The sequence below is a fragment of the Branchiostoma floridae genome, chromosome 12 (assembly GCF_000003815.2).
Source record: "Branchiostoma floridae strain S238N-H82 chromosome 12, Bfl_VNyyK, whole genome shotgun sequence".
Lineage (NCBI taxonomy): Eukaryota > Metazoa > Chordata > Leptocardii > Amphioxiformes > Branchiostomatidae > Branchiostoma > Branchiostoma floridae.
Window position 1 is genome coordinate 13,806,225 of NC_049990.1, and position 13,513 is coordinate 13,819,737.

Below are 13,513 nucleotides of genomic sequence, written 5' to 3' on the forward strand. Positions count from 1 at the left end.
TCCTTGGCCAGCTTTGATACTATCTTATGGCACCGTTGGATCTGCTTGGAGATTAGTAAACTTCCTCTGTCTTTAGTGACTTAGGAATGAAGATCTAGAGTGAGGTGTTCACGGCATTTTAACTTCCTGCTTGGTCAAAGCAATAGTGTACGACAAAAACACACACTTGCAGTTACACTTTTGTTGTTAAGTACCAGAGTTACCAAGCTAGGATTGATGTGTTCAAAAGTTCATATTTTCCCAGAACTATTGTAGAGTGGAATATGTTATCACCAAGCACAGTACTGGTATGGGCATCTTCTCTGAATAGTTTTAAAGAACACTTACAGATAGATGTGCAAAAGTTAGGTGTGACAGATTGTTTAGTGTAATGTAACCAGCTGCTGCCGTGCCTGGTGCGTGCCTGCGAAGCTGGTGTGTTACGCTGAAGGGCGGTTATACCGGCTATATAGATACAGATACAGATGGTTGATTGGTTGGTTGCTGTTCTGTTCCACAGCATGGATGTCCCGAGCACCGCGCCCTACGAGGTCCATCGTGCCGTGGAGTTGAACAAGAAGTTTGGCGCGGCGGGGGAGGCGTTCGATGTCATCATCGACCTTCACAACACGACCTCCAACATGGGCAACTGTCTAATCATCGGCTCGTCTACTGACAGCTTCACCCTGCAGATGGTGCGGTACCTGGTGCAGCGGTCGGGGCTCGTCTGTCCCGTGTTTCTCACCGAGAACCCTGCATCTCATGTCAAAATGGCAGATACGCGTAGCATGGGTGTCCATGGAATAGGTAAGTCAGGGCTTAAAATACCACCTGCATATGAATGTAAGTGTATAAAATTGGAGCTGTGCAGGTACTGTAAATGCAGAAATGTTCGTGGTGGATTAATGTTCACCGCGAACTTAAAACCACCGCGAACTTTTTTCTATCATGGTATAAGACTGCAGTCTATGGTGTTACCGCGAACTTAATCCACCGAGAAAAGTCCTTTTTCCTGCTACCGCAAAATTAAATCCCCGCGAACTTAAATGCAGTTACAGTATTTCTGGTGTCAACCTGCACCTAACCTGCACTGGTCCATGTACTGGGTTTTATACATAAATGTCCTATAATGTTTGTGTATATGGAACTGCATTGACTGTTACCATCTATAGAGTATAAAAGAAAAATAAATAGCAATTGTTCCTGAACAATTTTAGTATGATCCATATACTTCCTAAATTCAGAGTGGTGCAGGTAATTTTCCGTATTACCTGCAGAAAAAAAAGTATTTTGAGCCCTGTAAGTTCTTACAAAGAATTCATCAAACTTTTATAACACTGTTTTTCTTTTTGTTAAAGAAGCCCTGAACTTAGGATTAGAAGGGAGTGTTTTTCCAACAAATGATAACTTTAGGAAGTAAAGCATGCATGCTACTTCATTCTATACTATAGTATAGGTATAAAGCACCCACAAATCTTGTGCACATCATAAAGCATTTAGTATTGTACTAAACTCCAAAAGTACCCTTTAGTAGATTAAGCATTCACAAGATCAGTCTATAGCTGAATGTAATGGACTGACAAGGACTGACACATTAGGGTTACAGGAATGATTTCAGAGGCAATATATGAAAAACTTTGTTATATGTTCTTTGATATCTTGTGAACAATTGGCCTTCTTAATTGTGCTGATGGCCCCGCATTGATGCCAAAAATATTGATGATTGAGGAGGTTTCAATACGGGTCTGCATGGGGTTTGTGAGTGTAATATTGTTTTACAATATATAAACCTCCAACGCAGCAATTCATCACAAGTGAAATTCTGCAAAAAGGTTTCTGATTGTGAATTCATTGAATACATGAACTATTAGAAAATTAATAAAGCCCTCTTCTGCAGTTTAGTGCCCCTTGAACATTAACTGCACTAGCCTTTTAAAGTATTTCACATATATGCAATCAGTTGTTTACGTCTTTTTATTTTCTTTTTCTTTTATACATTATGATTGTTTCCTTCCTTTTTTCTCTATTAGTCTACTTCTCCCCAACATTTTGTTGACATCTTCTTCACTGCAATAAAGCACAGTGCACTTTCCTCTATATGTATAATAGTGACAATACACCCCCAGTAGTGTCCGCACCCCCGGTAGTGTCCGCACCCCCGGTAGTGTCCGCACCCCCGGTAGTGTCCGCACCCCCGGTAGTGTCCGCACCCCCGGTAGTGTCCGCACCCCCAGTAGTGTCCGCACCCCCAGTAGTGTCCGCACCCCCAGTAGTGTCCGCACCCCCAGTAGTGTCCGCACCCCCAGTAGTGTCCGCACCCCCAGTAGTGTCCGCACCCCCAGTAGTGTCCGCACCCCCAGTAGTGTCCGCACCCCCAGTAGTGTCCGTACCCCCAGTTATGTCTGTACCCCCAGTTATGTCCGTACCCCCAGTAGTGTCCGCACCCCCAGTAGTAATGATTCATATAATCCATTTTTACACTTTTCACAATTATGACCCAGTTGTATCACATCATAAGTGCATAGGCAGCCTGGCTTCAATACACTTTTTGTGTTCATGATGATAGTTTGCCAAATCAAAAAAATTACAAATTGCGCCGGAATACCCCATTTGTGAAAAAGCTTATTACACAAATTGATCAGGCTTGGCTAACCGAAACAAACCAAACTGATATTTGCATCATTACTGTTTTCAGTTCTGTGGAAATGGGGCCTTTGTAAAGTGACACTGGGTTTCTGTAAGTTATTTATTGTAAATGTGCAGACAACTTGTAAACAGTGGGTAAATTGAGATTAGGTGAGTTATCTAATAGCAGATTATGTAACAACAAAATCCTCTCTCTTTTCTACCCATTTCCACAGAAAATGGACATTATGGGCCGAGTTGTCTCCGATCGGTATCAAGACATGGATTGTGTGAGTAAAGAAAGAAGATTTTAAGGTTTTTTCTTGAAGACTAAGAGGAGAAACAGGTTTAGATTTTTAGGAGACTCAAAATTTGTACCTTTTTTTCGTGTTTTAGCCCTGATATTTATTAATATTTATACACGAAGTAAACAAGTCTTGTATTCATTCACTTCCTCAATCTTTTCTTTACAATTTCTCCTTTTTTTGTCTTTCTTTCTGTCTGTAAATTGAAGTCATTGTTGGGTGGGTAGACCCTTAGGGTAGTGCATATATGCAAATGTACACTCACAACTTGTCAACAGTATTAGATTTTGAAGAATTCAATATCACCAAAAATTCCATGTTTTTGCTGCAATTTGTTCTAGCTATAATGGTTACCAAAGTCAATGTACACATTAGTTCAAAGAAACCTTAGTTGCCTGATCAGGCAAGTGGTGTATGATATGGTCTAATATACCATACTCAGCAATTCTACACACTGTCAGTCTCACATGGTCTCACGTTCTAGACCAGCTAGTCAGCACTGTGTGTTCAGTATGTGTTTAGTGTGTGTTCAGTATGTGTTTAGTGTGTGTTCAGTGTGTGTCCAGTATGTGTTCAGTGTGTGTTCAATGTGTGTTCAGTGTGTGTTCAGTGTATGTTCAGTATGTGTTCAGTGTGTGTTCAGTATGTGTTCAGTGTGTGTTCAGTATGTGTTCAGTGTGTGTTCAGTGCGTGTTCAGTGTGTGTTCAGTATGTGTTCAGTATGTGTTCAGTGAAGGGACACTGATGACGATGTTTGATGTGTTTTCCTGCTCAGGTTTAGAACTAGGCGCCCAGCCGCAGGGCGTACTGTTGGCGGACATCTTCCTCCGACACGAGCGCCTCGTGCACACCTGTCTCGACTTCATCCACAAGTTCAACCAAGGTCAGCTCATTCAACACAAGACTTGCCATCTTACCATTACATCTCATGTATCATTCAATATCAACATGTAAGATACTGAAATAAGTTTGATTTGTATTGTTTGACAGGAGAGCTTTTCCCAAAAGAAACACTGGAGGTGTATCGGATCCTACATGTAGTGGACTATCCTCGCAACAAGGACAATGACTTATCGGCAATGATCCACCCAGAACTACAGGTGTGTGTTACATGTACAAAGCATCATGCATGCATCATCACATAGGCTAAATCTAGCAGTTGTACTAGTTAACATTATCTATTAACTCTATCCGTATTACAATCATTACATACGAGAGCTGGGTCATAAAGAAAGAACTAGAAATTGCACACATTTTGAGAGGATACAATTTATCTTTAAGTCACATACATGCACCCATTTTTAAACAAAGTTCCTCTTTCAAATTTCCTGCTGCTAGAGTTCAGTGATCGAGGAGTGTTTGTGTGTAATGTGTGTGTGTGTTCGTGTGTATGTGTGCCTATATGTATGACTGTTTGTGTGTGTATATGTGTGTAGTTTGTTTGGTATGTTTCTGTGATTTTCAGTATAGACTGTACAGTTTTGTCTTACAATACAAAGTGCTGAGTGCTGTGATTATTTTCTGTGATACTGGAAGGTCACAAATGTCAAAACAGTATGGGTAAGGTGATAAAGTCTGCCATCTCTAATGTTTTGTTCTAGTTTTTATTTTGAATGTGTGTTTCAGGACAAAGACTGGCACCCCCTGCAGCCAGGTGACCCCATGTTCCTGACCTTGGATGGAGAAACCATCAAGTATGAAGGTGACTCCACCATCTACCCAGCATTCATCAACGAGGCAGCGTACTACGAGAAAGGCATTGCATTCTGGGCGACACAAAAAGAGACATTGAATGTCAACGAGTTGCAAGTTAAGAATTAATCAAAGCTGAAGGGATCTTTTATTTTCCTTATAGCTGCTAAATTGAGAGGGTTATGTCAGAATTTATAATTGTCCTCAGAACATGTTGATTTTGAACAAGCATCTAGAAAAATAGGTTTTATTTCATTATAGTTGCTATAATGGTTTGAAAACAGAAACTACTTTTATTATCTGCAGTGTTGAATTGCAAACAGACTACCAAGGACGTTGTACACCATGTATACCGGCAATTATTAAAAGGGGTGTTATTTTTCAATGGATTTTTTAAAAATAACTGAAGGAAGAATGCATACTTCTCCACAATATAAGATGAAGTACTCATTAGGCCTGCAGACTTAGAAAGCATTCAGCATTCTTCAAAACTCCTTAGATACCATTTGCTGCTGCTATTGCTGAAAACAATATGTCTGACAAAGCCTGACAAAAGTTAGGTTATAGAAATAATGTCAGTGTTGATATCAACAAATGACATTCTTAGTGTGCTTATCGCACATCCACCCCTTACTCTCATTTATGCTATTTTTGCCAAAGGAATGGTGTTTATGTATGTAAATATTGGATGTTGCCTGCATGAGTATGACACTTTTTTTTAACAAGATTGTTCAAAGCAAGGTCACGAAACCACTTAAATGCAATGAACTAAGAGTAAGAAGTAGGAAATAACTGTGCACGGAGATAGTGGTGGACATTTGTTTTGAGGGCTGACAAGTTGTAGACAAGAGGGAAACAGTTGTTGTTGAGTGAATTCCATAATTTTGCTGTCTGCGGAAAGAAACTGTTGCTGTAGAAGGACTTGGAAACTTATTTAACAGTAAAGCGATGTGAGTTTGAAGAAAACCTAGTGTTGCGCTGAAAGGCTCTCACTGGAGGGACAAGTAGTTTGAGATCACCGGAGCAATTATCCTTGGAAGTATCGTTAAAAAAGGGACAGAGATGCAACGTTTTGCCTGTGGGAGAGAGGGTCAAGTTTTAGATGCTGACTGATTGCCAATGGCCATACAAATTCTACTTGACACTGTTTTACAAAACACAAGTTTCGTAATTCGCCACAACATGGAATTCTGCAAAAAGCTGGTCTGATAGTGTATTCATTGACACGTAATCTATTGGAAAATATTTCCCCCTTCTGGAGTTTAGAACTCCTTTAATTTGCTACATAACAGCTATGCTTGTCATTTCTGAATGGCACCAATGTTGATGCAAGGAGCTTTTATCAAAAGCTGCTTGGTTGATGGAAAGGACACCTTGTAGCTTGTCACTCTTTGTTAAAAACATTGTTTGATAGTTCTACAATGCAGTGTCTATAGGACAAGACCAATCAGTTTGTTTTCAATTTGCTTTTAGTGGATTTGTGCAACTGCTATAGTGTACACAAGCGAAGAGTTACTGAATTATGTTAATCATATCTTATGCCGAAGCATCCTATTTTGAATCTTTAGAAAACCAGAAATGAATTGGAAGGACTCAGAGATATACATGTGGAACATATGAAGTTCAAGTTGAAATTGACTACTAGTTGATGGTTGCTTCAATCTGCAATATACCAAAATTTTGAGCTTTAAGCACAACTAGCATTAATTAATTCCTATCTTCACAAGTTTGATCAGGGTCAACCATCATTCCAAATAGTTATCACTAAGTTTGAACAGAGTGCTCACAGAGCCAGTGTAACACACTCGAATATCTCCCTGGCCAGATTGTTAAGTTAACTTTTAATGACAGCATTATGTTACAACTTTAAGACCATATATCCATGCACAAAATAAAGCGCTTACCAACAAGGGTCTTAAAATTGTAACATAATGTTGACTACCGTCACAGATGAACTTACTATCAAGTTTTAATGACAGCACTTTAAAGTAAAGACTGCAAGACTTAATGAGTCTGAATGTACAATAATCATGATATTACTGTCATATTTAGTTAACAGAGCATTGATTATGGAATCTAAACATGGTTTGAAAAACTTGCATGTACTATTTTGGTACAATACTATTTAGTACAATTTCTTGTCTTCAATTACTGTACTTATGTAATAAGTTTATATTTGACTGTTGGAAATAATTATGTTGGAAATAAAGGAAGTACCAGAACAACTGCCTTCTCTTTTTAATTCTTTTAAGGTATTGAGTCTTCTCATTCAGGCCTTGTTGATTTCAATGTAATGATGACATATTCTGGGAACCCCAAACTTGGTGCGAGCATGCAAATACAAAAAGTGTGGCAATTAAAACTATTGCCATGGCGACGGTTTCATTGTTTATAAGTATTAATACTGTTTGTTGTAGGTGTGTTGTATTTGTGTTCTATCCTTTCGTCTAGCTGTATTTATGAAGATGATCATCTCTTCTATCTAAATAACAAAGTATGAAAGTCTTAGCCAAGAAAGCTATTGTAGCATTTTCATGTAAATGAGACCCTGATTTGCCCTTCTTACGTCTGCATGTTCAACTCAACGTACATGTTGCTGCCAAATGTCGGAAGAATGGAATTTCGTCATTTAACACTATAATAGCAATTTCTCATTAATTATGTAAATTAGGTAACAATTTGCATAATTGATGTCTATCGATATTCATCTCTTTTCTAGTTACATATGCCATGTTTACATGTGTCCTAGTAGTAATGAAATACTTTGGCTTAATAAACTGTGCTCGTTGATTATGCAAATTAGTTCGGGGTCTGCATTAATAGCCCTTATTTATGGAAGGCATCTCCGAAGTTATCTACAAATAAAAAATTACGATGATCAGTAAACCCCTTCCCGAGTTATCCCCTTCCAAAAGTTTGGTGCAATTGCGCACGCGCTGACAAATTGCTGTAGGACTTCGGGAATTTGGGCCAATCGGATATATACTTAACAGTAAGCATAATATTTCTCTCTTTTTGAATTAAATATGGTATATTTTTGAGCATTTTAACATGAAATGCAGTGTATTTATAAACTGTCCTCATTAATCATGCAAATTAGCCCCTGATTTGCATGATTAGCATTTACATTTATGTAATTATGTTAGGCATCTCTGAAGCTATCTATATTCTAAATATTATGATGATCCGTCGACCCATTCCCGAGTTATTCCCCTCTAAAGGGATGATGCAACTACGCAAGCGTAGAAAAATTCCTGACATGCCTGCGGCATTTTGGGAATTTTTGTCAAACAGTCGCACACTATATCATTAGGCGAAGCCCCTGAGGCAGCGCCGAAAAGTTTGGCTAAAGAAATGTTGCCTTCAACATAAAATCTAAGTGGTCAGGAAGGTTGAACAAATGACTTAGTAAAATTAATTAAAATGGATGCCCGCGTAGAAAACATTGATATAATCAAATCAAAATGGCCTGACTTGAAAGAAAGAGGACTTTTTATAAGCATACTAGGAGATCAAGGGATAGGTGAGGTATGTGGAGCGTCCCAGAGGTGTTGCCAAAAACATCACCGCGATGATCACAGCTGTTGTAGGGTCTCCACCCAAGCCAGGCATGATCAAGCATACGTATAATATTTACATATTATTAATATTCAAAGTTAAAATTCCTGCCTATAGGATATTGAAACGAGATATTAAACCCGGAAGTTCCGCTGCAGTATAGTAGCACGCCGCTAGGGAGCCCAAAGTCTAATTGTATCAAGAACTCGTATACCATATATCACTAAGACAATCCATCTAGGTATTCTGGAGTTATCCTGGTCAACTACATACGCATGATACACACACACACTCACACACACACACACACACACACACATACACACACACACACACACACACACACACACACACATACACAAACGCTACAGAAAACATAACCTTCTAGCGAAGGTAACAGCAAAAGACAGTCAACCATGCAGTTTCTGGATCAAACGCAAGGTGGCTAAATGTATGTGACTCCGCGGAGATCATGTAACAGTTACTAAGACTCCAGATTTGTTGACCTGCTCGCTCCCGAGTTCACCTGGAGTTCACCTTACTCTTCAAGTACTTTTAGTACTTTTAAAAGTTATTCAGCCGCTTCAGGGCCTTGTAAAAATGTCCGAGTCCCCAGGAAACGTCCAGGGATCGCTAGCTGCCCTGTACGAGTCTCTCCAGACGTCAGTCCTACAGCTGTTCACGGACCCAACCCAACTGTCCCCGGGCCAGGCTGTACTGGTCGCCGCCTCTGCGCTGTTTGTCGGGGCGGTGGTGTGGACCTGCTGCGGCGGGCAGAGGCGGACAAAAGTCAAGTTAAGGGCAGAGTTTACACCAGGTAAGGCTGCTGTACTTTATAGAGTTAATGTACTGTTGTTGTTGTCCTCGTTTTGCACGCTAGATGTGATCTCTTTCCAGGCGTTAGGGGGCGTGCCTGATCAGTGGTTACTCCGCGGACACCATGAGTAAGGTTTACTCAAGTCAAGGAGGTTGAAGTTTACTACTGTAAATCTTAACATTTTCGGTGGTATTAAGTCGATGGTTTTAGCGTTAACTTTCCCCACACAATCGAGCTTCTCATATTTGGCATTTTCATCGTGTCACTTTATTAATGTTTCATTCGAGATAGTTCTCAAAGACGTCTTTTCTACAAGTGCTCAAAAATATTAGGTGCAAAGTTTGAAGGGTCTACAAAGCTGACAAACAAGAGTATTTACCCTGGGCTCATACCTGAGACAGTCAGACCTCTCCATAGAATGATCTTCCACATGCCAATTTACTAAACTGCTAAACTGAGCAAGTTTTGACCAAAATGGGAAAGCATAGACCTTAAAAGTAATCCAGTCGAGGTTGGGTCAAAATTTGTCAAGGAAAAAGAGGATTTTCAAGGATTTTAGCTCTCACTGTAATCGTATTCCCATTTTGTGCCTTCTACTGCGCAACAACTGAAGGAAGATAATTTGATCACGCACACTTTTCTGCTGTTACTGTAAATTTGTTTAGGTACACAGCCCTATTGTTATGTATTGAGTTGGTGTTAAAATTTAAACAGCCCCATTCTTGTTGCATGTATTGGTGTTAAAATTTAAACAGTCCTATTGTTGCATGTGTTGGTGTTAAAATTTAAACAGCCCCATTGTTGCATTAATTAGTTTTAAAATCTAAACGGCCCTATTGTTGCAATAATTGGTATTGACATTTATGTACATTTTGTTTTTGTTACCCAGGAAAAATATACTACCACGTACCGCCACCTGTAAAGGCCATCCCATGTCTGACTCCGTTTGGTATGAAGCTGGAGACATATCTGCGTATGGCTGATATTCCGTACGAGCCCATGTATGGGAGGAGTATGGGCCCAAAGGTTTGTGTTACTTAAATGACAAACAGCATCATACTTGGCAGGGCTTGAAATAACACCTGCATATGCAGGTATGCACTCACTCTCACTCACTCATCCTCTTGCACATGGTGCGTAGAGCCGACTGCGTGCACTAGAGTTCTCCACCGCCCTCTGTTCAATGCTGCTGGCTGCGCCTGCTGGGGTGTGATGTTGATGCTGCGGAGATCTCTGGTCACCACGTCCATCCAGCGGGTGCGAGGCGCCCCCCGTGGTCGCCGCCATCCTGCCTGCTTGGGATCGAAGTCTAGCAGGGCTCTCGTAGGGTGTTCTGGGGGGAGGCGAAGGATGTGGCCATACCAGCGGACTCTTCTCATGGCAGCGAGGCTAGAGGCAGGAGGTTGTCCGGTCTGCTCCCGGAGGTCGCTGTTACGCACATGCTCTTGCCAGCGAGTGCATGTGATTCTCCTCAGGGCTCTGCTGTCAAACCCATCAAGACGGGCTGCCAAGGTGTTGCTCAGCGGCCAGGTTTCGGAGCCGTACAGAAGGACTGATACGACGGAAGAGTTGTACACGCGCTGTTTGGTCTGTAAGGAGACATGTCTGTGTCGCCAGAGTGGTTTCCACAGGGACTGTAGGACAGCGGAGGCCTGGGCACGTCGTTGATTTATCTCTGGCTTCAAGTCACCAGTCTTAGAGATGATAGAACCCAGGTACTTGAATGTGGAGACAAACTTGACGGGGCAGCCGCTGAAGATGAAGGGTTCAGGGTCAGGGCCATCTCCAACATGCATCAGTTCCGTCTTGCCCCAGTTGATACTGAGTCCGAGCTTCTTGGCCTCCTCGTCGTAGACTGTGAGAGCGTCTTGAAGTCGGGTCAGGTCATCGGCAAGCAGGGAAGTGTCGTCGGCATACTCTATGTCCGCCAGGTTGTACTGCCCGAAAGATACCCCGGGGACACGCTCACAGACCCTGGACATCAGATAGTCGATGATGCAGTTGAAGAGATCCGGTGCAGCCACGCATCCTTGTCTGACCCCACTGTTGATGGAGAACCACTCGGACTCTTTCCCGTTTACTCTGACGCAGCTCTCCGCGGAGTTGTACAGCTGCTGGAAGAGGGAAATTGTCTTCTGAGGTGCTCCAAGAAGTCTCAGGATTTTCCAGAGGGAGGCGTGGTCTACCGTGTCGAACGCCGCTCGGAGGTCGATGAATGCGATGTAGAGGTGACGGTCCTTTCTGAACTCCCGGGCCTTCTCGATAGCCAGACGGAGTGCAGAAATGTGGTCGATGGTGGAGCGGTTTGGCATGAAGCCTGCCTGTTGCAGGCGCCGCCTGCTCCTGATGGCAGGGATGGCTCTGGTGAGGAGGATACGGGTGAACAGCTTGCCTGGAATGGAGAGTAGGGTGATGTCTCTGTGGTTGCTGCACATCAGCTGGTCTCCCTTCCTTTTCCAGAAAGGCAGGATGATCCCTCGCCTCCAGTCATCAGGGAGTGTCTCCAGGACCCACACATGGTTCACTATCTGAGTAAGCCACTGAATCATGTGATCCCCTCCTGCCTTCAGCATCTCAGCCGTTATGTTGCAGATCCCAGGGGCTTTCCCATTCTCTGGTCCTCTGGTACTGGAGGGTGGTTGAGCAGCTGGCTGAAATGTTCCTTCCATCTGTGGATACAGTCGGACTCTGTAGAGATGATGTTGCCGTCGCTGTCTTTATGCAGGTATGCAGAAAAAATATTTCAAGCCCTAGCGCGGGTTAAGGCATGGCAAACTATGATAGACCAGGATGACTTTTATAGGTTTTAGATTATGATTATTAGGGCTGGGTATCGGTACAGCGTACCGTTACAAAACGTTTTTCTTATTGGATGGACCGGTCCAGATCTGAGATCGAGGGATCAGGTGTATCCAACGCACCACATGGGCGTAGCACATGGTGGAAATATTCTGTTGACTTGAATTTGACTTTCTATCCTCAGGGTAAAATCCCATGGATAGAGTACAACGGGGAAGCCATGGCAGACTCTGGTCTCATCATGGAGTTCCTGAACAGGGAGAAAGGTGTGGACCTGAACCGGACCCTGAGTGATGCAGACAAGGCTGTCAGCAGGGCCTTCACTAAGATGGTGGAGGAGAACACATACTGGTACGATGGCTGCTGCCAATATAGCAAACTGCATTTTAGGGTAGCGAGCGTAGTCCAGTGGTTAGCGGTCCTGCCTCTGGAACTAGAAGCCTTGAGTTCGACTCCAGCTGTGTCGCTCACCCGACATTCACGCTACCAGAAAGGGTTGCAGTCCTTAGGACGGGACGTTAAGCCGTGGTCTACTGTTCATTGTGCTTGTCGAAAAGAGCTAGGGGAATTTCCCCGGTACAATAAACCTGTAAATACTGTACATAGCGTCTGTCCTCTCTGTCAAGACCAGTGGAAGACTAGCTCTTTAGTGAGCTACTGGATCAAGATCACTTTCCTTTTTTTTGCATTTAGTGAGCAGGCTTTAGGGCGTCAAAAATATTTTGGGGACGGGGCAGAAAATGCCACTGCCACTGTCAGTGGCAGAGTGTGTTGGGAACACTGTATGGGGAACATGGTGTCCTCTGGGTGTCCTGCTGAAAAAGGTGGAGTCTAATTTCTGTGCCCCAAATTTCATAAAAATGCCCCATCTTTCTGAGATGGCACTCTTTTCAAATCTTGCCGCTATTTTAATTTAAATACAGGTTTGACTGTACTAACACAAACACGAACATGAACACTAGCACAAACAAAGCTTCACAATTACTGCCTGACTGTGTACATGTATAACATAATGTGTTTCTGTTATGTAGGGGTCTGGGCTGGTACAGGTGGATAGACAACTTTGACCAGCTGCACCACCTGTTTGAGGTCCCGTGGGTGGTGACATTCTTCCTGTGGTATGTCAGGGGCAACATCCGGCGGACCCTGTGGGCACACGGCATCGGCCGCCACTCTAAGGAGGACATTGAAGGCATCATGGAAAAAGACCTTCGGGCCATTTCAACTTTTCTAGGTACACTCTGGCAAACTTTTTTTTCTATTTTTATGAAACATTGCAGAAGTTACACACCTACGTTCATTAAGTATTAAGTATAACCCTCAGCATTAAGTATAACCCTCAGAAACACTTTTTCCTGCATTTTGATGTCGAATTTTATGTATGAAGCCAACATTACAATTGTTTTACCTTTGTTGCAAAACAACTTACACACAAGCGGCCCTTATGTGGGCTGAAACACAGCATAGGGCCCCAAATCACAGTGTAAGGGATACAAATCACAGCATTAGGGGATACGAATCACAGTGCAGGGGACAGGGGTGCCTAAGTTGTCATACGGTCCTTACAGAAAACATATAACACCAGTCAGTTCAAATCCGGAAGTACATTTTCCGTTTTGATCGCAGCCAATGTTGAAATCCTATTTTTTCAACTTTTTTCTTCCTGGACATACATCAAAGTTTTACGTACCATTGGAAAGCTCATGTTATCCTGAGTATCAGGCTACTTTTTTAGGGT

The 13,513-nt window shown here is 42.4% G+C and overlaps 2 protein-coding genes across 4 annotated transcripts in view; both read left to right on the top strand.

Moving 5' to 3' along the window:
- LOC118427009 (aspartoacylase-like) overlaps positions 1-5,359 on the top strand; it is a 7,688-nt gene extending 2,329 nt beyond the window's left edge. The window contains exons 3-8 of the mRNA XM_035836645.1: positions 283-287; positions 500-786; positions 2,841-2,894; positions 3,685-3,792; positions 3,900-4,009; positions 4,536-5,359. Of these exons, the coding sequence (XP_035692538.1) occupies positions 283-287; positions 500-786; positions 2,841-2,894; positions 3,685-3,792; positions 3,900-4,009; positions 4,536-4,730 (759 nt within the window). The 3' untranslated portion in view covers positions 4,731-5,359. The remainder of the gene's footprint in view (positions 1-282; positions 288-499; positions 787-2,840; positions 2,895-3,684; positions 3,793-3,899; positions 4,010-4,535) is intronic.
- A 3,292-nt stretch (positions 5,360-8,651) lies between these two features.
- LOC118426879 (failed axon connections homolog) overlaps positions 8,652-13,513 on the top strand; it is a 32,730-nt gene continuing 27,868 nt past the window's right edge. For 2 of the 3 annotated variants that reach the window (XM_035836453.1, XM_035836451.1), the window contains exons 1-4: positions 8,652-8,976; positions 9,866-10,002; positions 11,960-12,126; positions 12,807-13,009. In XM_035836453.1, the coding sequence (XP_035692346.1) occupies positions 8,760-8,976; positions 9,866-10,002; positions 11,960-12,126; positions 12,807-13,009 (724 nt within the window). In that variant the 5' untranslated portion in view covers positions 8,652-8,759. The remainder of the gene's footprint in view (positions 8,977-9,865; positions 10,003-11,959; positions 12,127-12,806; positions 13,010-13,513) is intronic. The other variant, XM_035836452.1, reaches the window with a different exon arrangement.